This window comes from Hyla sarda, chromosome 8 (assembly GCF_029499605.1).
Source record: "Hyla sarda isolate aHylSar1 chromosome 8, aHylSar1.hap1, whole genome shotgun sequence".
In the NCBI taxonomy this organism is placed as follows: Eukaryota; Metazoa; Chordata; class Amphibia; order Anura; family Hylidae; genus Hyla; species Hyla sarda.
Window position 1 is genome coordinate 172996838 of NC_079196.1, and position 27208 is coordinate 173024045.

The window sequence follows — 27208 nt, forward strand, 5'->3', positions numbered from 1 at the left end:
GAAATTTCTCCCGAGTACGGCGATACCCCATATGTGGCCCTAAACTGTTGCCTTGAAATACGACAGGGCTCCAAAGTGAGAGCGCCATGTGCATTTGAGGCCTGAATTAGGGACTTGCATAGGGGTGGACATAGGGGTATTCTACGCCAGTGATTCCCAAACAGGGCGCCTCCAGCTGTTGCTAAACTCCCAGCATGCCTGGACAGTCAATTGCTGTCCAGAAATGCTGGGAGTTTTTGTTTTGCAACAGCTGGAGGTTCCATCTTAGAAACACTGCCGTACAATACGTTTTTAATTTTTATTGGAGAAGGGGGGTGGGGGGGCAGTGTACGTGTGTATATGTAGTGTTTTACTCTTTATTTTATGTTAGTGTAGTGTTTTTAGGTTACATTCACACTGGCGGCAGATTACACTGAGTCTCCAGCTAGGAGTTTGAGCTGCGGCGGAAAATTTGCCGCATCTCAAATTTGCAGCGGGGAACTCACTGTAATCTGCCGCCAGTGTGAATGTAGCCTGTACATTCACACGGGAGGGGGGTCAAAACTACAACTCCCAGCATGCACTGACAGACCATGCATGCTGGGAGTTGTAGTTTTGCAACAGCTGGAGGCACACTGGCTGGAAAACCTTGAGTTAGGTTCTATGACCTAACTCGGTATTTTCCAACCAGTGTGCCTCCAGCTGTTGCAAAACTGCAACTCCCAGCATGTACTGATTGCGGAAGGGCATGCTGGGAGATGTAGTTATGCAATGGCTGGAGGCACGCAAGTACAACTCCCAGCATGCCAAGACAGCCTTATGCTGTTCCTGAATGCTGGGAGTTGTAGTTTTGCAAGATTTAGAGGGGTTCAAGTTGTAAATCACTGTCCAGTGGTCTCAAAACTGTGGCCCTCCAGATGTTGCAAAACTACAACTCTCAGCATGCCCAGCCAGCAAACTGCTGTCTGGGCATGCTGAGAGTTGTAGTTTTGCAACATCTGGAGGGCTACAGTTTGAGACCACTTAGTGATCTACAACCTGAACCCCTCTAAATATTGCAAAACTACAAGTCCCAGCATGCCCACACAGCAAACAGCTGTCTGGGCATGCTGGGAGTTGTAGTTTTGCAACATCTGGAGGGCCACGGTTTAGAGACCACTGTAAACTGTGGCCCTCCGGATGTTGCTAGGCAACAACTCACCTAGCAGGACCCGGAAGCCGCCGCCGCCGCACGTGGGGGATCCCCGCATGGAGGATCGCGATCCGGGATCCAGGTAGGGACCTTCGGCGCCGACCCTACCTGGACGGTTCCCCCATTCTGCCCGGACACCGATAGGTGGGCAAAGCGGGGGAACCGAACTTTAACCCCCCCTCCCCCGGTCTGCTATCGGTCGGTCGCTCGGCCGACCAATAGCAGGGATAGGAGGGGTGGCAACCCTGCCACCAAACTCCTATCCCTTTAGGGGGATCTAGGGTGTCTCGGACACCTACGATCCCTCTTATTTTCCGGGTCACCAGTGACCCGTATGACCCGGAATCGCGCAGATCGCAGGTCTGAATTGACCTGCGATTTGCGCGCATCGCGGTCATGGGGGGGTCTCAGGACCCCCCTCGGCGATGTGCCGGGATGCCTGCTGTTAGATAACAGCAGTCATCCCGGTCCGATCACCGCTACCGGTGACGCGGCGCTCCCGGAACCCCGCAACGTACATGTACGTCGCCGCGCGCCAAGTGACACTTCGCGGCACCGTACATGTACGTCGCTCGTCGTGAAGGGGTTAAGGACAAGGCCAATTTTATTTTAGCGTTTTCGTTTTTTCCTCCTCGCCTTCTAAAATCCATAACTCTTATATTTACATCTACAGACCCATATAAGCGCTTGTTTTTTATGTGACCAATTGCACTTTGTAATGAAACCTCTCATTTTACCATAAAATGTACGGCGAACCCCCCCAAAAAATTTTTAGGGAGGAAATTTAAATGAAAACCTAAATTTTGCACATTTTGGAGGGGTTCGTTTTCACACTGTACAATTTACAGTAAAAATGACATGTGTTCTTTATTCTGTGGGTCAATACAATTAAAATGATACCCATGGCTTGATACTTTTATATTTTTGTACCGCTTAAAAAAAAATCTAAAACTTTTTGTACAAAATCAGTCATCTAAAATCGCTCTATTTTGACCACCTATCTCTTTTCCATTTTTCTGTATATATAGGGCGTATGAGGGCTCATTTTTTGCGCCGTCACGTGTACTTTTTTTAAGTACCACATTTGCATATATAAAACTTTTAGATCATTTTTTATTAATTTTTTAAAATAAAATGTGACAAAAAAGCAGCAATTTTTTACGTTTACGCCATTCACCGTACGGGATCATTAACATTATATTTTGATAGTTTGGACATTTATGCACGCGGCGATACCAAATATGTTTATTAAAAAAATGTTTACGCTTTTTGGGGGTAAAATGGGAAAAACTGACAATTTTCATTTTTATTGGGGGAGGGGATTTTTCACTTTTTTTTTTTTTACTTTTTTTTTTTAAATTTTACAACTTTTTCTTACACTTTTTATGTCCCCATAGGGGACTATCTATAGCAATCCATTGATTGCTAATACTGTGCAGTGCTATGCATAGGACACAGCACTGCTCAGTATTATCGGTGATCTTCTGCTCTGGTCTGCTCGATCTCAGACCAGAGCAGAAGACCCCGGGAGACGTCCGGAGCCAGGTGAGGGGACCTCCGACCGCCATGCCGGATGATCGGATTGCCGCGGCAGCGCTGTGGTCGATCCGTTCATCCAATCAAAGTACTGCAATGCCGCAGATGCCGTGATCTGTATTGATCACGGCATCTGAGGGGTTAATGGCGGACATCCGCACGATCGCTGTTGTTGGCCATTACGGGCGGGTCCCGCAGCCGGAACCTGCCGTGTATGACGCGAGCACCCTTCCGATGCTCGCGGTCATACACAGGACGTAAATGTACGTCCTGGTGCGGGAAGTCCCGCCAAACCAGGACGTACGTTTACGTCTGTGGTCGTGGGTTAATGTATGTAGGACTCGGGGGGGGGGGGGGGGGGGTTAGGGTTGGGATGTCTAATGGGTTTTCTTATATTGATAAAGTTGGGTGTGATAAAAAAAAAAAATTACCGACTGTCAATCATGATAGCGAAGGGGTGATAATTTGGGTTTGTTTAGCCAAATAACGTGGGCAACTTCCAGTCACAGAGCAAACGATGAACTCCTAAAACATTAAAGGGGTTATCCAGGAAAAAACTTTATATATATATATATATATATATATATATATATATATATATATACATATATATCAGCTGGCTCCAGAAAGTTAAGCAGATTTGTAAATTACTTCCATTAAAAAATCTTAATCCTTTCAGTACTTATGAGCTGCTGAAGTTGAGTTATTCTTTTCTGTCTAAGTGCTCTCTGATGACACGTGTCTCGGGAACCACCCAGTTTAGAAGCAAATCCCCATAGTAAACCTCTTCTACTCTGTGCAGTTCCCGAGAGAAGCAGAGATGTCAGCAGAGAGCACTGTTGCCAGACAGAAAACAACAACTCAACTTCAGCAGCTGATAATTATTGAAAGGATTAAGATTTTTCAATAGAAGTAATTTACAAATCTGTTCAACTTTCTGGAGCCAGTTGATATGATATTTTTTTTTTCTGGAATACCCCTTTAACCCCTTAAGGACGCAGGACGTAAATGTACGTCCTGGTGCAGTGGTACTTAACGCACCAGGACGTACATTTACGTCCTGTGCATAACCGCGGGCATCGGAGCGATGCCCGTGTCATGCGCGGCTGATCCCGGCGGCTGATCGCAGCCAGGGACCCGCCGGCAATGGCCGACGCCCGCGATCTCGCGGGCGTCTGCAATTAACCCCTCAGGTGCCGGGATCAATACAGATCCCGGCATCTGCGGCAGTGCGCGATTTGAATGAATGATCGGATCGCCCGCAGCGCTGCTGCGGGGATCCGATCATTCAGAACGCCGCACGGAGGTCCCCTCTCCTTCCTCCGTCCGGCTCCTGGCTTCTCCTGCTCTGGTCTGTGATCGAGCAGACCAGAGCAGGAGATGACCGATAATACTGATCTGTTCTATGTCCTATACATAGAACAGATCAGTATTAGCAATCATGGTATTGCTATGAAAATGTTAATGATCCCGTACGGTGAACGGCGTGAATGAAAAAAAAAAAGTCCAAAATTCCTACTTTTTTAATACATTTTATTTAAAAAAAATTATAAAAAAATGTATTAAAAGTTTTTTATATGCAAATGTGGTATCAAAAAAAGTACAGATCATGGCGCAAAAAATGAGCCCCCATACCGCCGCTTATACGGAAAAATAAAAAAGTTAGAGGTCATCAAAATAAAGGGATTATAAACGTACTAATTTGGTTAAAAAGTTTGTGATTTTTTTTAAGCGCAACAATAATAGAAAAGTATGTAATAATGGGTATAATTTTAATCGTATTGACCCTCAGAATAAAGAACACATGTCATTTTTACCATAAATTGTACGGCGTGAAAACGAAACCTTCCAAAATTGGCAAAATTGCGTTTTTTGTTTTAATTTCCCCACAAAAATAGTGTTTTTTGGTTGCGCCATACACTTTATGATATAATGAGTGATGTCATTACAAAGGACAACTGGTCGCGCAAAAAACAAGCCCTCATACTAGTCTGTGGATGAAAATATAAAAGAGTTATGATTTTTAGAAGGCGAGGAGGAAAAAATGAAAACGTAAAAATTAAATTGTCTGAGTCCTTAAGGCCAAAATGGGCTGAGTCCTTAAGAGGTTAAAGGGGTACTCCCGTGGAAAACTTTTTTTTTTTTTTTTTTTAAATCAACTGGTGCCAGAAAGTTAAACAAATTTGTAAATTATTTCTATTTAAAAATCTTAATCCTTCCAGTACTTTTTAGGGGCAGTATACTACAGAGGAAATGCTTTACTTTTTTGATTTCTCTGATGTCATGACCACAGTGCTCTCTGCTGACCTCTGTTTTCCCTTTTAGGAACTGTCCCGAGCAGCATATGTTTGCTTTGAGGATTTTCTCCTGCTCTGGACAGCTCTTGAAATGGACAGCAGAGAGCACTGTGCTCGTGACATCAGAGAAATCTAAAAAGATAAGCATTTCCTCTGTAGTATACAGCCCCTAAAAAGTACTGGAAGGATTAAGATTTTTTAATAGAAGTAATTTACAAATCTGTTTAACTTTCTGGCACCAGTTGATAAAAAAATAAATAAATAAATAAAGGTTTCCACCGGAGTACCCCTTTAAGGTCATCTATCCAACAGCTAAATCTTGGTCGAAACTGGGTCATGCAACAGGATAACGATCCCAAGCATGCCAGTAAATGTAAAACAGAATGGCTGAAAAAGAAAAGAACTGAAGGGTCACAATGGACCAGTCAAAGGCCAGACCTCAAACCAACTAAATGCTGTGGCTAGACCTTAAGACAGCTGGGCAATAATTAATGCCCACAAACCTCAATGAGCTGAAGCAACATTTTAAAGAAGAGTGGGCAAAATTCCTCCAGAACCATGTGAGAGACTGATAAGGTCAAATGGAAAACCATTACTAGCTACTGATTTATGGGGTGCACTTAGTTTTTTTACTTATAGCTCTTCCATTTTGGCTTAATTTTTGCTAAACAAATAATGACTTGGTGAAATGTGCCGTCTGTTGTTGGTCATCTGAGGTTGTATTTACCAGGATGTAGATTTTATTTTTTTTTAAATGTTATAGACATACCATAGACATCAAAGAGAGTGTGCTTTCTTTTTCTCATGATATGCTCCGCCCTCACTTCCTATGTTTTTTTCCTTGGTTTTCTGGGACGGCAGTGGACAGCCGAATGCAACGAGGGGAAACACTTAAAGGGGTAGTCCGGCGCTAAGACATCTTGTCCCCTAGGATAGGGGATAAGATGCCTGATCGTGGGGGTCCCACTGCTGGGAACACCCGTGATCTTGCACTCAGCACCCCGTTAGAATAAGTCGCCGGAGCGTGTTTGCTCCGGGTCTGATTACCGGCGATCACGGGGATGGAACATTGTGATGTCACAGCTCCGCCCCGTGATCGCCAGTAATCAGGCCAGGAGCGAACACGCTCCGGGGACTGATTCTAACGGGGTGCTGCGTGCAAGATCACGGGGGACCCCCGCGATCAGGCATCTTATCCCTTATCCTTTGGATAGGGGATAAGATGTCTTAGCGCCGGAGTACCCCTTTAATGGCCAAGAATTTAGTGCTGTTTTACTGGGTTAATGAGTAATTTTTAATAAATTAAGTTATTACAAAATTACATTGGGAATCACATAGGAATCAAATGAAGGGACGTTGTTTAAAAAGACAATGACGATAAAAAAAAAATCACAAAATCTTTACTTAAATAGTAAATTCCATTTAAATATGGAATTTTTGATGATGCTTCACCTGTAAAAAGGTAAGTTCACTGTTAATAAGCAGGGCCTGTTACACAGCCTCCCTGCTGTGCTAAAGGCTACTGCTGGGAATGTTTAGTGTTTTCAGCTCTCAGGATAAGCTAATGACATAAAGATCAATGTACAAATACAACTCATGCTGAGAGCCATATAGACTAATGTAGCAAACAACCTTGTAGACCAAGTTCAGAAGTCTTATTTGAGACACTTTTAAGGGGTTGTCTTATCACAGCTGATTTTGACAGCAGAGGCATTGGCTACCTAGACATTTCATATATAACATTACATGGCAGCCAGTCAGATCAGTGGCTGTCTATATAATACATGGATGGCCCAAGTCCACCAGAACTGCTACATGAGGATAGTAGCAAAGCACTCTGACTATGGGTCTATTCTGTCCATTGGCATATGAACAGATGTTGGTTCACTCAAATGTGACCTGGCTGTAAAATGTAAAGTTTCCCTTTAACTTGTAAGAAAACCCTGAAGTCGTTGTAAGATTCATTGAAAAAAAGCAGATTAGAGGCAAACAGGAGAATATGTTAATTCCATTTACTTAATGGATTGCTTCAATCACGGATCGGAACTGAATTTAATACAGCTAGTATATGGCAATTACAGTAAATGGTCATAATAGTCATAATATGAAATATGTATCTGGTAATAGTATTTTACATTTTAGGAAGCAATAATCAGAATGCTTAGTCTTATAGCTGCATCATTTAACAATATTATGTAAAGAATATTCACTCTATGCTTGATTTAATGTCAAGGCTCTGCTGTAAAATGCAAAGAAAAGAGCTATTAAATGTTCTCCTAATAAGAATCATGTTCTGTAATTTGTTTGATAAAAGGATTAATAAAAAATCAAGATTTCATCTTTTTGCGGATTATATTGTACAACCTATTAAGATATAATGGAGGCTCCCAAAAATTTGAGATTACACAGCAGAGGCTGTAGATAAGGTGATCACAAAAGCCCCATATGGGTCTCTCTTTATTACAACTTGGGGATGCCACTATAAGGAAAAATCTAGGACATAATGGCACTAATAACCTTGGCTGGGGAAGAAGACATACACAATAGTGTGTTTCTATCAGTGCTATACACACACCAAATCATGCTATGGTGTTGGTGATGGTTATGTTCAGACTGGTCTCTGATTAACGCATTTTACACTGGGAACACATGTATAATCCAGTCTAGAAAATGCAAGTATATGTAAGACACTGGGGCAGGGGATGATATGCCATTATATCTATGAAGTGAACTGCAGAGCTGCACAATATTAACTGTGTGTGGTTATTAGAACAGTACACAGGATGTATTATCACAAAAATATCTATAAATAATGTAACTAAAAGATAGATATATATATATAAAAGAGATATATAAAAGGCTTGTTTCTAGTGTAGCATCACAGGATACAGGTAGAATTTAAAGATATAGTGAATGTGCGTACCAGAGCATAGGCCCTGATATTGTAAATGCAGAGGGTCAGCTGCCCTGGATTCATCCGAATCCCCAGCAGGGGTTGAAAAAATTGCAGAAATGTGGGATATCACAAAAAATTCATCTAGCTAGGCACTTTTTCCAAATATAGGAATATTTATTCATTAAAGGGGTATTCCAGGATTTTTTTTTTATTTGACTATGCTACAGGGGCTGTAAAGTTAGTGTAGTTCATAATATAGTGTCTGTACCTGTGTGTGACAGTTTTCTCACAATTATTATGTGAATTTCACCCCAATATTCATTTTTAACAGCATACAAAATGACTGTTGTCTCAGATTTTTACCAGCTTGCAATGTGGCCGAGACCTGACTCACTAGTCAGCTGATGACAGGGAGCCTGTCTGCTTCAATGGGTGGAGGGATCGCTTGGTGGGAGAGAGATCAATCTGCAACTAATGCAACAGCTGTAGGCACCTTGATTGAAAACCACAGGTCTTTTGATGGATGCAACTCATTTATGTTTCAATGGGTGGGGTGGCTGATGTGTGGAAGGGAGGAAAATGGAATTGTGGGATTTGTAGTCAAAAAAAGAAAAGTCAAACAGGAAATACCATTTCACAAAAAGCTAGCCACAGTATTATGGTAATCTCACAACATAGCCATTTTGCCCCAAGACAAGCGCAGATCCTTCCTAAGCATGTCCATTACTGCCTGCCAGGTATCTACTAAAATCACCTTATGGTGGATAACCCCTTTAAAACAAAGATAAATGGATGAATAAAATCATTGCCTGCACTAGGTGACAAAATGCTGATAGATTACTTATCTATACATAGATGAAGAACTATTACTGGGTTATGCAGATGCCCATGAATGAAAAAGTTATGTGCCGTCACCAATGTGCACCCTCTGTAAGATTTCAATAAGGTGTTCAAAGTTGGCAGACCATGTTAGCAGATAGTACAAGAGATTGTAGAAGAGTGGTTAAAATATACGTATAAATATTCACAATACGTATGCTCATAAATAGTTACAAAAATGAGCACAATAAACATAATTGAAGAAGAGGAATCAAATATATTCATGGATGGAGAAAGTAAATTGTGGTAGAGTAATGTCCTGATGTAATTGATTATGCATCTAATTTATAACGTTTGTATGCAATGTACAAACGGCAATGTGGTGATGTGAAAAGTATGTTACATAATGATACATTTTTTTCACAGGGTGTTCTGTATTCTAGTCATGGATACTGTGATTGGCATCCTGATTACAGGAATCTCAGAGGTTCTAAATGAGCCCTATTTTTCCATTTATGGATAACCCCTTTAACATTCTACAGGATTACTTTGTGCAGTAAAATAGAATATTTTTGGGTTTGCAGTACACAATAATGAGTGTCATAGACTATGTAATAGGAGCACCAAGTCCTGCATGTAAAAGAATATAAATTATGAAGAAGGGAGTTCACAAAAGTCTTGATGTGCACAAAAATTAGCAACTTTTCTCCCCTTTTTGCAATCGACATCACTTAAAAAAAGTCAGGCTAAGCACAGGAATAAGGCCTCTTATAGCTCAACAGATTTACCCTCACCTGATGGCATAAGAATAGAAAGACAGTTGCACTCACCCGGTAACTTAGAAAGCAAATTTATTTCGGCATGATCGGGACAGACTGTTAAAGTTTGGCCAGAAGAAGCGTCATCTCAGACGTGAAACTAGTTGCCACTTGTGGTATGCTCCCGCACCTGTAGCTACGTCTGTCAGCTTTTTGCTCCCGTGAGGAAATTTTCTTGTTGTTTGCCCCGAAATGGCGAAATAAAATTTGCTTTGCAAGTTACCAGGTAAGGGCAGCTGTCTTTCTATTCTTATGCCGTCATATGCTACTAGTATCCTCTTATACATCAGTTAGCACCCCCGCTAGAGATCTAGTCTTTGTGGCTGAACAGTACAGTTATCCATGCAGTGGACATTTAAGTTGAATGCCGCAGTGCTTGGTTATATTTTTAGTTTTTCTTATAATGTTCAGATTTACCATCACCATTTACGCCAGAAACTGGGGTAAGTTATGTCAGAAATCTCCTCCAAAAGAAATGTAAAGTTAGCACACCAGGTGTGAGTTGCAAATTGAGTAATTATTTATTGTAAATAACCTAAAAGAGTCAAGCTGTGAATGTTACTTTTATGCAATGTTTTAGATATGATCTACCCTTAAGGCAAGGCAAAGTGTGATAGATTACAAATTTAGCCAAGAAGTAAATATGTCATGTGGCCAGGGAACGTGTGTGGTACAGCTAGGAATATAGAGAGCCTGTATGGGGAGAAAAAAGAGAGACCAGAGGGGCGCCTAGTGTGATACCGTTGAGATTGTATAGGGAAGTGGAAAGGGAAAGAGGTGCGGGGCTTGCAGGCCCCTTAGGTAGTAGCTGCTTACCTTAGAGCAAGTGTTAAACTTGCATATCAACCCGCTAATGGGGTTACAAAATTGCAGGAACCGCTGCTGAGCCTGAGGTTACAGATAAAACCATCTCCTGGATAAGGTAGGTAATCGTGAAAGAGCAAAAAGACCTCACAAATGGTGCTGCTGGTTCCGTAGGAAGTTGGAATAAACCAAATCCAGAGTGGAGTATTTTAAGAACTTGTGGATTTTATTGCATAAGCATAAAACCAATAAAAACAATAAAAAGTGATACAAGTTAAGATTATGCATTTCGGGGGAGCCACCCCCTTCTTCAGATCAGTGTGCAGACTATACAACCAGAGATTCTATAAATAGTGGAAAAAAGGGCGCCAGGTACATTAACGGAAAGAGTCATGCAAATCACATTCAGGTAAAACATTTGGAAAAAGCAAAAAAACTGAATATAATCACAGTATGTACATTATGTGCGGGTAACAGCATAGACCGTATGCTGTTAAGCAAGGAATACAGTAAGTAGCATGAATTACTAAATGCCGATGTCTGACAGTGTCAGGCCACACATCCGGACCGCAGATGTAAACATCCGGGGTCCAGATGTTAGCCAGAGTGGCTCTGACGGCGATCGCAGAGCTGATGTGCAATGCGAGGGCGCGCTTCTGAGGTGAGTTGCCATGGACGCGTTGCTAAGGTGCGTGCGTCACGTGGCTGGTGCGGCCAATCAGGGGGCAGTAAACACGGAAAGCTGTCAGTAGTACTCTGACAGCTCCGTGCAATGCACTGACAGAGACTGCAGGGGAATGGGGGGATGTATTTGAATGGGGGATTGTATTGAATGTATTGAATGGGGGATTGTATTGAATGTGTTAAATGGGGGATTGTATTGAATGTGTTAAATGGGGGAATGTATAGACTGTCAGAGACTACAGGGAAATGGGGGGGGATGCAGAGTGTGGGAGGGCAGGGAAAGGGGGAATGTTGAGATAAATATTAAGATGATGTAATGATGGCCGTACCCGGCTGCTACAGGTGCGGCGAGGGGTGGAGGTGGGTATCTCACATATAAGGTGTCAGACACTGAAGTGGAGCTGCTAATTCGGGTAGAATTTATATATATTAAGGGGCGAAATATATGGCTGAGGGGATAAAGATGATGTATGCAAGTGTATACATGCACATATGCACATGCGCCGCAAATGATGTATGCGAACATACGGTTGACAGACATACAGCTGTGCATGTATGCAAGTATATACATGCACATATGGGCAATAATGTACCTGCGCAAGCGTATTCAGGCACATATGGGCAATAATGCACATGCGCCACAAGATGCATGCGAACATACGGTTTACAGACATACAACTGTATAACTAATATAGAGAGAGCTTGTGGCATACACTGAGCACGACTGCCAGCAAGCCACAATTTCACTTTATGCCACTAACACCATTTATAAAAAGTGGGCTGGCTTAGCAGGAGGGGGCAAGAAACTGGCATAAGTTATGTCAGAAATCTACTCTAGCTCATGGCTGGAGTAGATTTCAAAGCCTGGTGCATGGAGAGTGAAAAGATGCCCCACATTTATTAAGAAGCTTGTACTTCTTAATACATCTGGTGCATTTTTTTCAAGAGGATTCTACATGAAGACCTGGGTCTGAGACCCCAGTCCTAATAAATGTCTCCTACAGGTATTTATGGTTGCATTTTGCCAGGAGCTACAATTGTAATTTTTATCATTGATGTGGTACAGAAAAAAAAAAAGGTGGATTGATTTGATAAGCGATATAAGTTATGTCAAATTATTTAAAGGGGTACTCCCCTGGAAAACATTATAACTTTTTGTATCAACTGGTGCCACAAGTTAAACAGATTTGTAAATTACTTCTATTTAAAAATCTGAATCCTTCCTGTACTTATCAGCTGCTGAATACTACAGAGAAATTTAGAGAAAAAAAGTTTCTTTTTTAATTTTCTTTCTTTCTGACCACAGTGCTCTCTGCTGACACCGCTGTCCATTTTAGGAACTGTCCAGAGCAGGAACGTTTTGCTATGGGGATTTGCTCCTACTCTGGACAGTTCCTGACATCGACAGAGGTGTCAGCAGAGAGCGCTATGGTAAGATAGAAAAGAAATTCAAAAAGAAAAGAACTTCCTCTGGAACATACAGCAGCTGATAAGTACTGTAAGTAATACTTATTTAAGTATATTAAATAAATGTTATTTTTTAATAGAGCCATATTACTTACACTTCTGTGACCACCCATGGTGGTCTCCGGCTTTTCTTAAAGGAATCGAAAAAACTGAGCTAATTTCTTTCAAAAACACTCCCCCGTCTGTCTCCAAGTTGGGTATGGTTCTGCAGTTCAGTTCCAGTGAATTAAATGAAGCTAAGTTATAAAACCACACCCAACCTGGAGACAGAGGTGGAGCTGTTTTTAAAATAAATTTGCTCTGTTTTTCTTTTCCTGGATAACCCATTTAAAGGAGTTCTGTAGAGAAACATAACTTATCCCCTATCCAAAGAATAGGGGATAAGTTACAGATTGCGGGGGTCCAACCGCTGGGACCCCTGCAATCTCCTGAACGGGGCTCCAGCAGTCTGCTGGAAGGGGTTGTGCCAACCCCCCACATGGAACAACGGCCGGTACGCCCCCTCCATGTATCCCGTAGAGATACATGGAGGGGGCGTGTCAGCCGGGGCCCCGTTCAGGAGATCGCGGGGGGTCCCAGCGGTCGGACCAACCGCAATCTATAACTTATCCCCTATCTTTTGGATAGGGGATAAGTTATATTTCACTGCACTACTCCTTTAAGCCTAATAGCAGTGGTTATGGAATTGGACTAACACATGAGTGTGCTCTTACCTTCTAGAATCCAGGAATCCCATTGAATAAAGGGATATTTCACCAATAAGTGCATAGTCCGGGACCATCATGGCCACTGTCCTGAACAATGCCTGAAAAACAAAATGTGCTCAAATAAATTTTCTTTCTTCCCAATATATTACAACATATAAAGACTTGTGGATCTATATAAACCTAATTGGTAACCTACAGCAAAAGTAGCGATCTTTATAATGGTTATTTATCAGTGTGCCCTTTAACCCCTTAAGGACTCAGCCCATTTTGGCCTTAAGGACTCAGACAATTTTATTTTTACCTTTTTCGTTTGTTCCTCCTCGTCTTCAAAAAATCATAACTCTTTTATATTTTTATCCACAGACTGGTATGGGGCTTGTTTTATGTGCGACCTTTGTAATGCATTTACTCACTTTACCATAAAATGTATGGCACAACCAAAAAAATACTATTTGTGTGGGGAAATTAAAAAGAAAACCACAATTTTGCTAATTTTGGAAGGTTTCGTTTTCACGCCGTACAATTTACGGTAATTTTACTTTATTCTTTGGGTCAATATGATTAAACTGATACCCATGATTACATACTTTTCTATTACTGTTGAGCTTAAAAAAAAATCGCAAACCTTTTAACAAATTAGTACATTTAAAATCCCTCTATTTTGAAGACCTATAACTTTTTCCTTTTTTGCGCCGGGATCTGTACTTTTTATTGATACCATATTTGCATATATAAAACTTTTAATACATTTTCTATAGAAAAAAATGTAATAAAATGTTCTAAAAAAAGCAGGTACGGTATCATTAACATTATATTTTAATAGTTTGGATATTTACGCACGTGGCGATACCAAATATGTTTATTAATTAATTTATTTTTTTTACACTTTTTGGGGGTGAAATTGGAAAAATGGGACATTTTAAATTTTTATTGGGGAGGGGATTTTTCAAAATTTTTTTACTTTTTTTTTTACTTTTATTTTTACACTTTAATAGTCCCATAGGGGACTATTTATAGCAATCGTCCTCACCAGGACGTAGATTTACGTCCTGCGTCGTTAAGGGCTTAAAGCCTAGTTTGTAACCAACAGGAAAAATATGTTTTGGCTTTTGTATAGAGAAAGAACCCCGGTGATGAGAGTCACAGATAATAAATCCATTTGTAAGTCCCAGAAAACCCATTTTTTGCTTCTAAAAAACAATCACTAACCCCATGACCACTACTGAGTAATCTGGAATACGGTTTCAGCACTCATCCTGCTGCATGCATGCTCATCATGCTACAATTGGGAGATGCAAAGACAATCTGGACAATTTGGATTTTAAATTTAGTCACATATGATTTTTACCCCTTTAAGTAAAAACAAAATGGTGGATGCATACCTTTAGATTATCTGGAAGTTCAGCACGTCCTGCATAGCCAGGATTCATGGTGATGAATACAGAACATGTTGGGTTCAGTGTCAGCTCAGTCCCCTCAAACAAAAAAGTTTTCATATTTCTTATGCTCGCCTGTTGTATACTTAGAATCTGCTGAGCCACTACAGACAATACCTCCACCTGGTTATAGAAAGATATATTGTATAGTATCAAATCTATTATAGAAACCTCAAAATAAACAAAACAAATGGGAAACATTACTGCACCGTCACTGTCATTTGAAGGCCTAAATGATTTACACATATATGCATCATTTCATTTAGCAAAAGTTATTCCTTACTCCAGAAAAAAAAACTAACATCTCGGACACTGGGTGTCTCATTTTCCTGCAAACTGCTTTTCACTGCATGTTGGAATTTAGAAAGTAGGGGCTGGGTTTGGCTAACACTATGCACAGAAGAGAGGGTTCACACACAATATTATTGGCAGTTTCTGGTCAGTAATTTGGTATTTTAGCCAAAATTAGCAGCGGAACCAACAGAGAAAAAACTATAATGATAAGATTTGAACCTTCTTCTGTGGTTTGGACTAGCTTCAGGTTTTGGCCACATATACTGAACAATAAGTCTACCTTTACTAATGCCAAATTTTGCAATGATGACATTGGAGAGGACAGTGGGCAAGAACTGTGCCTAACTTTCCCCTCCTAACAAGTAAATCTAGTGCATTTGGAATATTCTGTTTGGTTTTCTTTCCAGATATTCCCTGTGCACATCTGTGACACCAATTTGTGCCTTTTTTGCCCTTTGAAAAATTAGTTTAGCCTTATTTTTACAACTTAGGCATGCCCACTTTTCTTACCTGGTTTCCTTTTTTTTGAGTGAGAAGGCAAACGTCAAAATATTTTGAGCAAATTGAGCACAGTCTTAGGTGCAACTTTTCAGTCTGTGCAACTTCCACCAAAATCAGACATAGCTGAATAATAAATGTGGACCATGCTCTATATTTACAGTTAAAAGCCCTAATAAATAAACATAATAAGTCTACCTCAATTCTGTTAAATTCATCGAAGCAGGCCCAGGCTCCAGACTGTGCAAGACCTTTGAAGAATTTACCCATCGCTTTATAGTCGAGGCCATCAGAACAATTAAAGACGACACACTGCATGGGAGACAAGAAGATAACAATTCTCTATTACATCCTAATGCTGTTTACATTGCGATTAACACCTATACTATAATAGATCAGTATTAGTCCATGTTTTCCATTCAATTACCCAGGTAATAGGAAATGGGTAATTATCTAGGATTACTTGTACTTGCCAAAACTGCTCAAAATGCATAAAGCATAGTCTGGTCTACAGTTTTCGTACGACATGTAGGATAATTGAATACAGGACAGTAATAAATGCAATGCATGAAATGTATATGGAATACTAAGAGAGAAAAAGGTAAAGTCACTGCATCTGGGAAAAGTATAGGTCAAAGGTCCTAACTAATGATAGAAAGGCATCGCTAGGAGAGGGGGCTGGAGGAGCATTTGAGCTGTCGGCTTGTGTAGGGGGGCACCAATGACTGGATGGAAGACAAAGAGTGCTACAAAAGTGATCATAATTCAGAGAACACCTAGTTACACCACTTTATTGGGGATGTTAAACACACAGATTGATATGCCAGCAGCATGTCATATAGCAGGTGCAGCTGAACAGACTGATCTACAGTCTTGTGAGAAAGGATTAAACACAATTCGAAATGTATTGACTGAAATCTTTTTGGTTTAGAAGCCATGTGGGCGGTCCCTAATAAAGGATTGAGAACTTCTTCTCTATGTATGTTCACATAGATATGAGTGACAATCATTGAATGAGACCGCCTACTTGACTTCTTAGTTTACAGTGAGCGGGAATTTCAATCAATATATATTCAATAATTCAATTCTTAACTATCTTTATTAGGGTCAGGGACACATTTTACTGAAACAAAGCCCAAAATCCTTTTCATAGGCATAAATTATATATTATAAAATTCTAATTTCATGCAGTCACCATTAGGGGAGCTTGCGTGCTTACAGCTTCATGTTTTTTCCTGTTAACTATGCAGAGGACTTGGAGCTCTGTTTCAGCAAAAAAGAGTTCAAGCCATTATAAATATATATTATATGGTCACTGTTTTTTCAAAAAACTTCCCTCCAGTTAAAGGCCTATGTGATTTCTACATATTTGTAAATCATATTAACAAAAATGACTTCTTATCCTAGAGAAAAACAATCACTAAAATCTTGGCCACTAGGTGTGAGACTTCTCTGCACACTGCTGTCCATTGCCTATTAGAAGAATTCCCTCTCTAGCAACAGAAAGACCAGGATAGGGGGCGTAGCTTAGTTAGTGCTATAAGGGAAAAGCCTGGTTTGAGTGCTTGCATCCTGAGCCTGTCTGTGTCCTCCAGTGAATCCAAGCTGTGCCTGAAAGTTAAATCAAGGTTCCTCTCTGGGCAATTGTACCTTGTATAAATACTTGTGTTCTTACTATGTACACAGTGCTGCCTGCTGAATGTAATCTCCTCTCCATTCCCTTTAGTTATCATCTTTATCAGCAGTTCATTTCCTAGACCACTGCTGCTTTTGTGATGTAACCTCTCTCAGGAGCTCAATAACAGTAGTGATAGCAAAAAGATCACCTTGATACCACTCTGAAAGTGTACCTTTCATTATTAAAAAAATATTTCGATATGTCATAGGGACATATTAAATGAGCCAGAAGTGCATGCTTAGCACGTTCCCTCCTGGTTCTGAGTTCGTGACCATAACAGACTCATGATGTAAGGGACACTCCCGCTCAATAGACATAGAGGGAAGAGAGAAGCCCTTCTCTCTATGCTTGTTCTTCTGATTCAGATCCCGATGGATAAAAACTTGTTACATGTCCCTAGGACGTACCCAAAAAAATATAAATTAAGGGTTTAATTAAAAAAAAACATGCAGAATAAATTTTTTTCTTAAAAAGTACTATAAATAAATCAATGTTAAGTATGTGCGATTGGTAAACAGCAAGCTAAAAGATGGACAACCACCTTAATAGTACAAATCAGGGTAATAAAGCAAAGTGTAAGAAGTTCAGTTACGTAACTAAAAGTTCCCCTGTATCCCTAATAAAAATTATTAGGGTAAAGACACTCTTGCTGAGTTCTAATGAAAAAAAACACAACAAATAACAAAGCTACTCAAGGGACAATGAGGACAGGGATGTCTTCATAGCTGTTGTTACTTAGAATAAAGATAGTGCTACTTTAATTGGTTCTTCTTAGACCTCTAGATATTTACGCACGCGGCGATACCAAATATGTTTATTAATGTATTTATTTTTTACACTTTTTGGGGGTGAAATTGGGAAAATGGGACATTTTAAATTTTTATTGGGGAGGGGATTTTTCAAATTTTTTGTACTTTTTTTTTACTTTTATTTTTACACTTTAATAGTCCCCATAGGGGACTATTTATAGCAATCGCCCTCACCAGGACGTACATTTACGTCCTGCGTCGTTAAGGGCTTAAAGCCTAGTTTGTAACCAGTTACGTAACTAAAAGTTCCCCTGTAGTCCTAATACAAATTATTAGGGTAAAGACACTCTTGCTGAATTCTAATGAAAAAAAAAAAAAAAACACAACAAATAACAAAGCTACTCAAGGGACAATGAGGACAGGGATGTGTTCATAGCTGTTGTTACTTAGAATAAAGATAGTGCTACTTTAATTGGTTTTTCATAGACCTCTAGAAAACCCTTCTGAATAAAATATAATACTTTATTGAAAAATAACAATACATAAAAGCAGCACTCAGTACCTGGACAAGAATGACTCTTAGGGGGAGTCCGAGCGTAGTGGAGGAGCTAAAGTAACATATACATAGCTGCCAAAAAACACATTAAGCCAAAGTTCAGGGGTAGCAGGAATTGCGTGGCACTGACCGGGACAGACACAATGCAGGTGCGGTGACTTGAAGTAAAATTCTTTATTAACCAAGATGCAACACGTTTCACTGTGCAAGCGCAGCTTCCTCAGGCATAGCAAGTATAGGCGGTTAACAAGGTTATTTACCAATGGATTAACCCTTACAAATCAACAACAATACAATTATAAAATATGATATAAATCTAATATGCATATCCAAATCACCTCTTAGAATAAAACTATATAAATCAATTATAACCAATCGATATTACAATAAACAGAGAACAAAAAAATTTAAAATGAAAGCCGTCGAGTACCGCAGGTGAGCGGGACAAATCGATTAAAGACTGGTTCCCGTGCACACTGCAGCACCCCCATCACACACTCAATAAGATGTTCCATGGTATGTAATATAAAATATTTTGCAAAAATAAAACATTTTGCATTATAAATGTTGAATAATATAAGATAGGATATACAGCAAATAGAAAATATATATATACGGTATATATCAAAGGAATTATATTAAAATGCTACATGTGAATGGATTACCAAGTGTTTTCTATTGTTTTATTCAACCCCGAAGGTGCTAAAGTAACAAGTTTGTGAATCCAAAAGGATTCTCTATTTATTAATTGCTGATATCTATTTAATTGATGATATCTATCACTGGGAATAAACTCAATCATTTTTAAGTTCAGTGAATCTATTGAACCCTGATGTATGGTGGTGAAGTGTCTCGATACACTATGGAGCATAAAACCATGCTTGATATTCCACGTATGTTTGTTAATACAGGACCGCACTGCCTGAACAGATATATTGCATATTTTGTTTCACAAGTGACATTGCCTTTAATTTTAAATACTTTTGTTTTATTTTTAATAAGTGTGCAACTCAGGCAGTGGCTCTTACCGCATGGGGCACAACAGGACACAGACTGAATGGTGTCAAATACTGATTTCTTAAAGAGGTACTCCACTGGAAAACATTTTTTTAAATTTTTTTTTTTAAATCAACTGGTGCCAGAAAGTTAAACAGATTTGTAAATTACTTCTATTTAAAAATCTTAATCCTTTTAGTACTTATCAGCTGCTGTATGCTTCAAAGGTATTTTTTTTTTACTTTTTTTATGTCCTTTCTGTCTGACCACAGTGCTCTCTGCTGACACCTGTCCAGAGTAGGAGCAAACCCCCTTAGCAAACCTATCCTGCTCTGGACAGTTCCTAAAATGGACAGAAGTATCATCAGAGAGCACTGTGGTCAGACAGAAAGGAAATTCAAAAAGTAAACAACTTCCTGTGGAGCGTATAGCAGCTGATAAGTACTGGAAGGATTAAGATTTTTAAATAGAAGTAATTTACAAATCTGTTTAACTTTCTGGCACCAGTTGATTTAAAAAAAAAAGTTTTCCAGAGTTTTCCAGAGTCTACCTGGGGCAACTAAGTTATGAAGGATTTTGTAACATCTAAACGTAACATTGGGAGTTGAGGGTACGGTACTAAATCTTTCAGAATGGGATCATTAAGAATAATGGGAAAATTTTTCTTAAGAATTTTTTTTATTGTTTGACACCTCACAATTATAATTAGTTCTGAAATAGGATTTAAAATTATGTTCGGTTTGTAAATCAGTTGTAAATTTGTTTTTTTCACAACCACCAGTTCTGATTGTTTATCATTTTTTACTTTTTATAAGCATCATGTAAAATAGATTTGGGATATCCCTTTTCCAAGAAGCTACCCCTCAGGACAGCAGCCTGCGCATCATAGTAGCAATCTAAAGTGCAGTTTTTCCGGATGCGCATGAACTGGCCATAGGGGGACGCCTCTTAGCCAACTAGGGTAGTGTGCACTGTTACAATTAAGAAAACTATTGACCACTTTTAAAAAAAGGTTTTTGTCATTATTTGTAAAGTTGCAGATTTAAACATTTCCAAATCAAGAAACTGAATGGAATTAGATGAAAAATGCATTGTGAATTGAATACCCCATGAGTTCTCATGCAGCTTATGGACGAAGTCCTCTGCCTGTGTCTGAATACCACACCAAATAAAGAACAAATAGTCTATAAGGTGACAAAAAAATAAAAAAAAACTTCTAAAACCCGGGAGCTGTGCCATAATTAGGGACCTCAGTTTCTCCATTTGGCAACTTTAACTCTGCGACTTCACAAATAATGACAAAAAAAATAAAAAAATAAAAAAAAAAGGTGGATGTCAATAGTTTTCTTAATTATAACAGTGCACGCTACCCTAGTTGGCTAAGAGGCGTCCCCCTATGGCCAGTATGGCTGCTGTCCTGAGGGGTCGCTTCTTGGAAAAGGGATATCCCAAATTTATTTTAAATTATGCTTATAAAAAAGTTAAAAATTATAAACAATCAGAACTGGTGGTTGCAAAAAATAAAAAATTAACAACTGATTTACAAACCGAACATAATTTTAAATCCAATTTCATAACTAATTATAATTGTGAGGCATCAAACATTAAAAAAATTCTAAAGAAAAATTGGCCCATTATTCTTAATGATCCCAATCTGAAAGATTTAGTACCCTCAACTCCCAATGTTACGTTTAGACGTTCCAAAAACCTTCATAACTTAGTTGCCCCAGACTTAAAGGGGTACTCCATTTCTTAAATGGGCACTGTCACCAACTTTTTTTTGATATGTTGAAGTACTTATGTACTACAACATATCTCTAATATAGTTTCATTATTATTATTTTTTTTATTAACATGGCGTATTTTACATTTGAAAACCGGCCTCTAGGGGTCTCCCTCCTAGTGGCTGGCTGCAGCCACTAGATGAAGTGAGGGCGGAAGTCGGCACCCAGCAGGCGTCAATGACATCACACCTGCTGGGGAAGCCGGTTTCTGGCAGAGCTAGGGAGAAGAGCAGAAGATGAGACAATTATAAGGTAGCAAACATTTTTTTTAAAGGCAGAGAGGGGTTTAGGGATAGTTTAGCAATAGGTAGGGACAGAATTTTTTTTTAAAGATGGTGGGAGCTACTCTTTAATCAACTGGTGCCAGAAAGTTAAACAGATTTGTAAATTACTTCTTTTAAAAAATTGCTTATCAGCTGCTGAATACTTGGAACACAGAGCTCTCTGCTGACATCACGAGCACAGTGCTCTCTGCTGACATCTCTGTCCATTTTAGGAACTTGGTAGTGGAAAAAATGACCTTTAGCCAGGCGCTCAGGGATCCAAGGAGATCTCACAACCAAATCATGGAGTTGGATATAAATTCAAGCTTTATTAGCTTTATTAGTATACAACAACGCGTTTCGGGGTTAGCATACCCCTTTTTCAGATTGACGCGAAACGCGTTGTTGTATACTAATATAGCTTGAATTTATATCCACCTCCATGACTTGGTTGTGAGATCTCCTTGGATCCCCGAGCGCCTGGCTAAAGGTTATTTTTTCCACTACCAAGTTCACCAACAGGATCTCCCTTTGGATCCATCCTGAAGACCTGCGGGCTTGCATGGATTCCTCTACTATTACCTCAGACTGAGGTTATATGCGTATATAATATACGCTCCAGGTGAGCGGCCATTCATCAGACCCCCTACTTGTCCCCACTTTATGTGGGTTTTTGATTCAATATTTAGGGTAATGCACTAGGCACCTCCTTGGGCCTTCTCTTTTTTCTTTGTTTACATTTTAGGAACTGTCCACAGCAGCATATGTTTGCTATGGGGATTTTCTCCTGGACAGTTCTTAATATGAACAGAGATGTCAGCAGAGAGCACTGTGCTCGTGATTCAGCAGAGAGCTCTGTGTTAGTATTCAGTAACTAATAAGTACTGGAAGGATTAAGATTTTTTTTTAATAGAAGTAATTTACAAATCTCTTTAACTTTCTGGCACCAGTTGATAAAAAAAAAAGTTTTCCACCGGAGTACCCTTTAAGAAATCAGTATATGACACCATTCAGTCTGTGTCCTATTGTGTCCTGTGCAGTAAGAGACGCTGCCTGTGTTGCACACTTATTAAAAGTAAAATATATGATTTTACCTCTTCTCAAAAAAAATATGCAATCCATCTCCTGTCTTGCGATTGTAATTTACAATACGTGGGCAGCACTGTTCAGGCAGTGCGGTCCCGTATTAACATAGGTGGAATATTAAACATGGTTTTATGCTCCATAGTGTATCGAGACACTTCACCACCATACATCAGGGTTTAATAGATTCACTGAACTTAAAAATTATTGAGTTTATTCCCAGTGATTGACCAAATAGATATCAGCAATTAATAAATAGATAAATTAATAAAAAACTTGTTACTTTATCGCCTTCGGGGTTGAATGAAACAATAGAAAACACTTGGTAATCCATTCACATGTACCATTTTAATATAATTATTTTGATATATATATATATATATATATATATATATATATACTGTATATATATATTTATATATATATATTTAAATTAGCTCACCACACCACCTTCACAGGTAGTGTGTCCTGCAAAACAGCTCAGGCTCCATTTAAGAAGTCTCAGAACTGATTGGGATTTATGCCAAGCCAGAACTCTCTACAGAAGGAAAGAGGACCCATCTGCAGACAGCTGTTTCGGGGTGTTTGCCCCTCGTCAGTACAGAGCAGGGTGATCTGGCTTGGCTGTGGTGAGAGGCCTGCGGCTTTAAACGGGGTCAGTACTTTCCTCGGGGAGAGGACACCTCTTCAGGTGTAACGGATATTCAAATTAGGCCATTTAGCACTCCGCGGGCTTCTGGGTAAAAACAATATTTAAATTAGCTCACCACACCACCTTCATAGGTAGTGTGTCCTGCAAAACAGCTCAGGCTCCATTTAAGAAGTCTCAGAACTGATTGGGATTTATGCCAAGGCAGAACTCTCGCCACAGGCCTCTCACCACAGCCAAGCCAGATCACCCTGCTTTGTACTGACGAGGGGCAAACACCCCGAAACAGCTGTTTGCAGATGGGTCCTCTTTCCTTCTGGAGAGAGTTCTGGCTTGGCATAAATCCCAATCAGTTCTGAGACTTCTTAAATGGAGCCTGAGCTGTTTTGCAGGACACACTACCTGTGAACGTGGTGTGGTGAGCTAATTTAAAAAATGTTTTACCTAGAAGCCCGCGGAGTGCTAAATGGCCTAACTTGAATCTCTGTTACACCTGAAGAGGTGTCCTCTCCCCGAGGAAAGTACTGACCCCGTTTATATATATATATATATATATATATATTTTTTTTTTTTTTTTTTTTTCTATTCGCTGTAAACTATCTTACATTATACAACATTCATAATGCAACACATTTTAGTTTGTGATGGGGGGTGCTGCAGTGTGCATGGGGAACCAGCATTTAATCGATTTGTCCCGCTCACCTTCGGTACTCAACGGCTTTTATTCTTTATTTTTTAGTTCTCTGTTTATTGTTATATGTATTAGTTATAATTGGTAAATATATATATATATAGTTTAATTCTAAGAGGTGATTTGGATATGCATATTAGATATGTATCATATTTTATAAGTGTATTGTTGTTGACATGTAAGCGTTTATCCCTTGGTATATAACCTTGTTAACCGCCTATACTTGCTATGCCTGTGGAAGCTGCACTTGAGCAGTGAAACACGTTGCATCTTGGTTAATAAAGAATTTTACTTTAAGTCACTGCACCTGCATTGTGTCTGTCCCGGTCAGCGCTACACAATTCCTGCTACCCCAGAAGTTTGGCTTTGCTCTCCAAGATATACCAGGAAGGCTGCAGACGGGAACTTCCCATATTCATTACGTGCTGTCCATTGTTGTGTATGTTGATACACAACTGAAGTCAGTAAGCGTCCATTTGTACCCCCTCTGATATCCCTTCCACTCCAGCACGTGTGATACTCCACATGGAGCGCCTCTGTTTCTTGTTTTCAAAAGCACATTAATGCATGCAGGTACAATAGCATATGCTGCTCAATCTACCTAGGGAAAGACTGGTGGTGGACAATCTGGAATCAACCTAATAGGAGAGGGCTGCACTCTTCCACTGATTCTCTATTCATAAAAACTTTACAATATCTTCTGGGAATTAGCTGGCTTATTTGCATATTTATTATTCTGGTTTCTTTTTATGGCCTTGATTTCATCATACTTTTTATGAAGATGATAATTATTAATATTATTTTGAAGCTGTGCTTAGTTGAGGTGCTCGACCTCTTGGTGTTTAAGTTGCCCCATAGTTATAAATTCATCAACAAAAGGATCGGGAAATCGAAATCTTTCTCTCCCTAGACACCATCTGTCGGGGCGGAATAAGACCTTCATACACATTATAGATCTTACTAAAATTCTGTGGTTACAGCTGACTTTTCAATAATGTGCATAGCGGCCTTTTCAGTCTCATATTACCCTTATTTCTTTTTTCCACTGATATCATTGATGTAAACACTCATAGTAGGCTTGATGGTGTATGTTATTATGCCCTTGTTTATGCATAGTGTTATGCCCTGGTTTATGCATAGTGCACCATATTATTACTATGGGCTCTATTAGACGGGGTGATTATCGGTATGTGTAATAAGGAATGTGCAGTTGATGAATGATGGAAGATAAGGTCCACATGAACAATCCAAAGATGACTGTTAATGTATCGATGTATTTATTCTAAACAGTACATTTTTACCTCTTAGAGAGAGAGAGAGAGGGACAAACTTTGTTTCAGACCAGATATTACAGAGAGATTTTCAATTACCTTAAAGAAAATCTGACACCCTGTTCACCCACACTAAACTCAATATACTGGGTTATAGTGCGGGTGAACAGCTTTACAAAGAGGAATTACTTACTTGAATTTGTTGAGTTATGGCACTGTAATCTTCCTGCTGCACTGCGTACCAGACGGCCCACTGAGCTCTCCTGTCTCCTTCATATTCTCCATCTGCCCTACCCTGTCATTAATATGCTAATGAATGCCACGAGTGCATAGACTGCAGAGGGCTCACCCTTGGCGTTCATTAGCATATAAATGATGGGGGCGGGATGGACGAAGAATATGGAGGAGGCAGGGGAGCTGGTTGAGCTGGCTCCCTGCCTCCATTGTGCACTGGAGCGTAATGCAGCAGAAAGATTACAGTGACATAACTCAGGAAATACTCGACGGATTTAAGTAAGCATCTCCTCTTTGTAAAGCTGTTCACCCACACTATAACCCAAAATATTGGGTTTAGTGTGGGTGAAAAGGGTGTCAGATTCTCTTTAAATCTTATATTGTTCCCCTTCTATGAGAGGTCCACCCCTGTAGAAGACCATTTTTCATTGCACTTTTTGGTAGTCAGCCTCAAGAGGTTTCACTGTTTAATGTTTATTGTGACTAATGTGTCATCTAATAGACTGTACCCGTTGACCTCTTCTCCATATGCCTCTACTTCCCCATGCTCCCTCTTTCTTGGTTGAGGTCTCAAAAGTTCAATAAAACGGTTTTCAATGGTTCAACACATATAGAAATCAGTGACAACATAGATGAAAATACCTGTTTGGCCAAAGCTTTGGCAAGATCTTTTGTAGTTTCGGTTTTTCCAGTCCCAGCGGGACCCTCTGGAGCTCCACCAAGATTTAACTTGAGTGCACCCATTAAAGTTCTATAGAAAAGGCAACTGTATATTAGAAAAGTTTACCTGCTACTACAGTTCTTGCATTCAGCATGTGATTTACATCTTAATTGTCAAATGCCAAAGGGGTATATCAACATATGTAGGACAGCATGAACAGAAAAGGAGAAAGTATATAAAAAGTAGTAAGGTTAACATGATGGAACTATGTGACTGTTTACTAAAAAAATACTCTCTTCTTTCACATAATGGGCCACACATGGACCAGATCAGGCAGGATGACATAAGAAAATTGTATACGTTACACTAGTGCACTTACAGTCATGGCCGTAAATGTTGGCACCCCTGAAATGTTTCAAGAAAATGAAGTCTTTCTCACAGAAAAGGATTGCAGTAACCCATGTTTTGCTATACACATGTTTATTCCCTTTTTTTGTATTGGAACTAAACCAAAAAAGGAATAAAAAAAAGCTTATTGGACATAATGTCACACCAAACTCCAAAAATTGGCTGGACAAAATTATTGGCACCCTTAACTTAATATTTGGTTGCACACCATTTGGAAAAAATTACTGAAATCAGTCGCTTCCTATAACCATCAATAAGCTTCTTACACCTCTCAGCCGGAATGTTGAACCACTCTTCATTCCGGAAAGGGAGCCTTTTCCCAACAGCAATTTTAAGATCTCTCCACAGGTGTTCAATGAGATTTAGATCTGGGCTCATTGTTGGCCACTTCAGAACTCTCCAGCGCTTTGTTGCCATCCATTTCTGGGTGCATTTTGACAAATGTTTGGGGTCATTGTCCTGCGGGAAGACCCAAGATCTTGGACGCAAACCCAGTTTTCTGACAATGGGCTGTACAGTGCAACCCAAAATCCGTTGGTAATCCTCAGATTTCATGATGCCTTGCACACATTCAAGGCACCCAGTGCTAGAGGCAGCAAAACAACAAATACAAAATATTATGGAACCTCCACCATATTTCACTGTAGGTACTGTGTTCTTTTCTTTGTAGGCCTCATTCCATTTTCGGTAAACAGTAGAATGATGTGCTTTACCAAAAAGCTCTATCTTGGTCTCATATGTCCACAGACGTTTTCCCA

At 39.6% G+C, this 27208-nt stretch overlaps 1 protein-coding gene across 3 annotated transcripts in view; it reads right to left on the reverse strand.

The window, feature by feature from the left end:
• Window positions 1-27208, reverse strand: part of DNAH3 (dynein axonemal heavy chain 3) — a 536740-nt gene that overhangs the window by 212216 nt on the left and 297316 nt on the right. For all 3 annotated transcript variants that reach the window (XM_056535450.1, XM_056535451.1, XM_056535449.1), the window contains exons 29-32: window positions 26024-26132; window positions 15626-15739; window positions 14582-14758; window positions 13206-13297 (exon numbers count right to left, since the gene is read on the reverse strand). In XM_056535450.1, the coding sequence (XP_056391425.1) occupies window positions 13206-13297; window positions 14582-14758; window positions 15626-15739; window positions 26024-26132 (492 nt within the window). The remainder of the gene's footprint in view (window positions 1-13205; window positions 13298-14581; window positions 14759-15625; window positions 15740-26023; window positions 26133-27208) is intronic.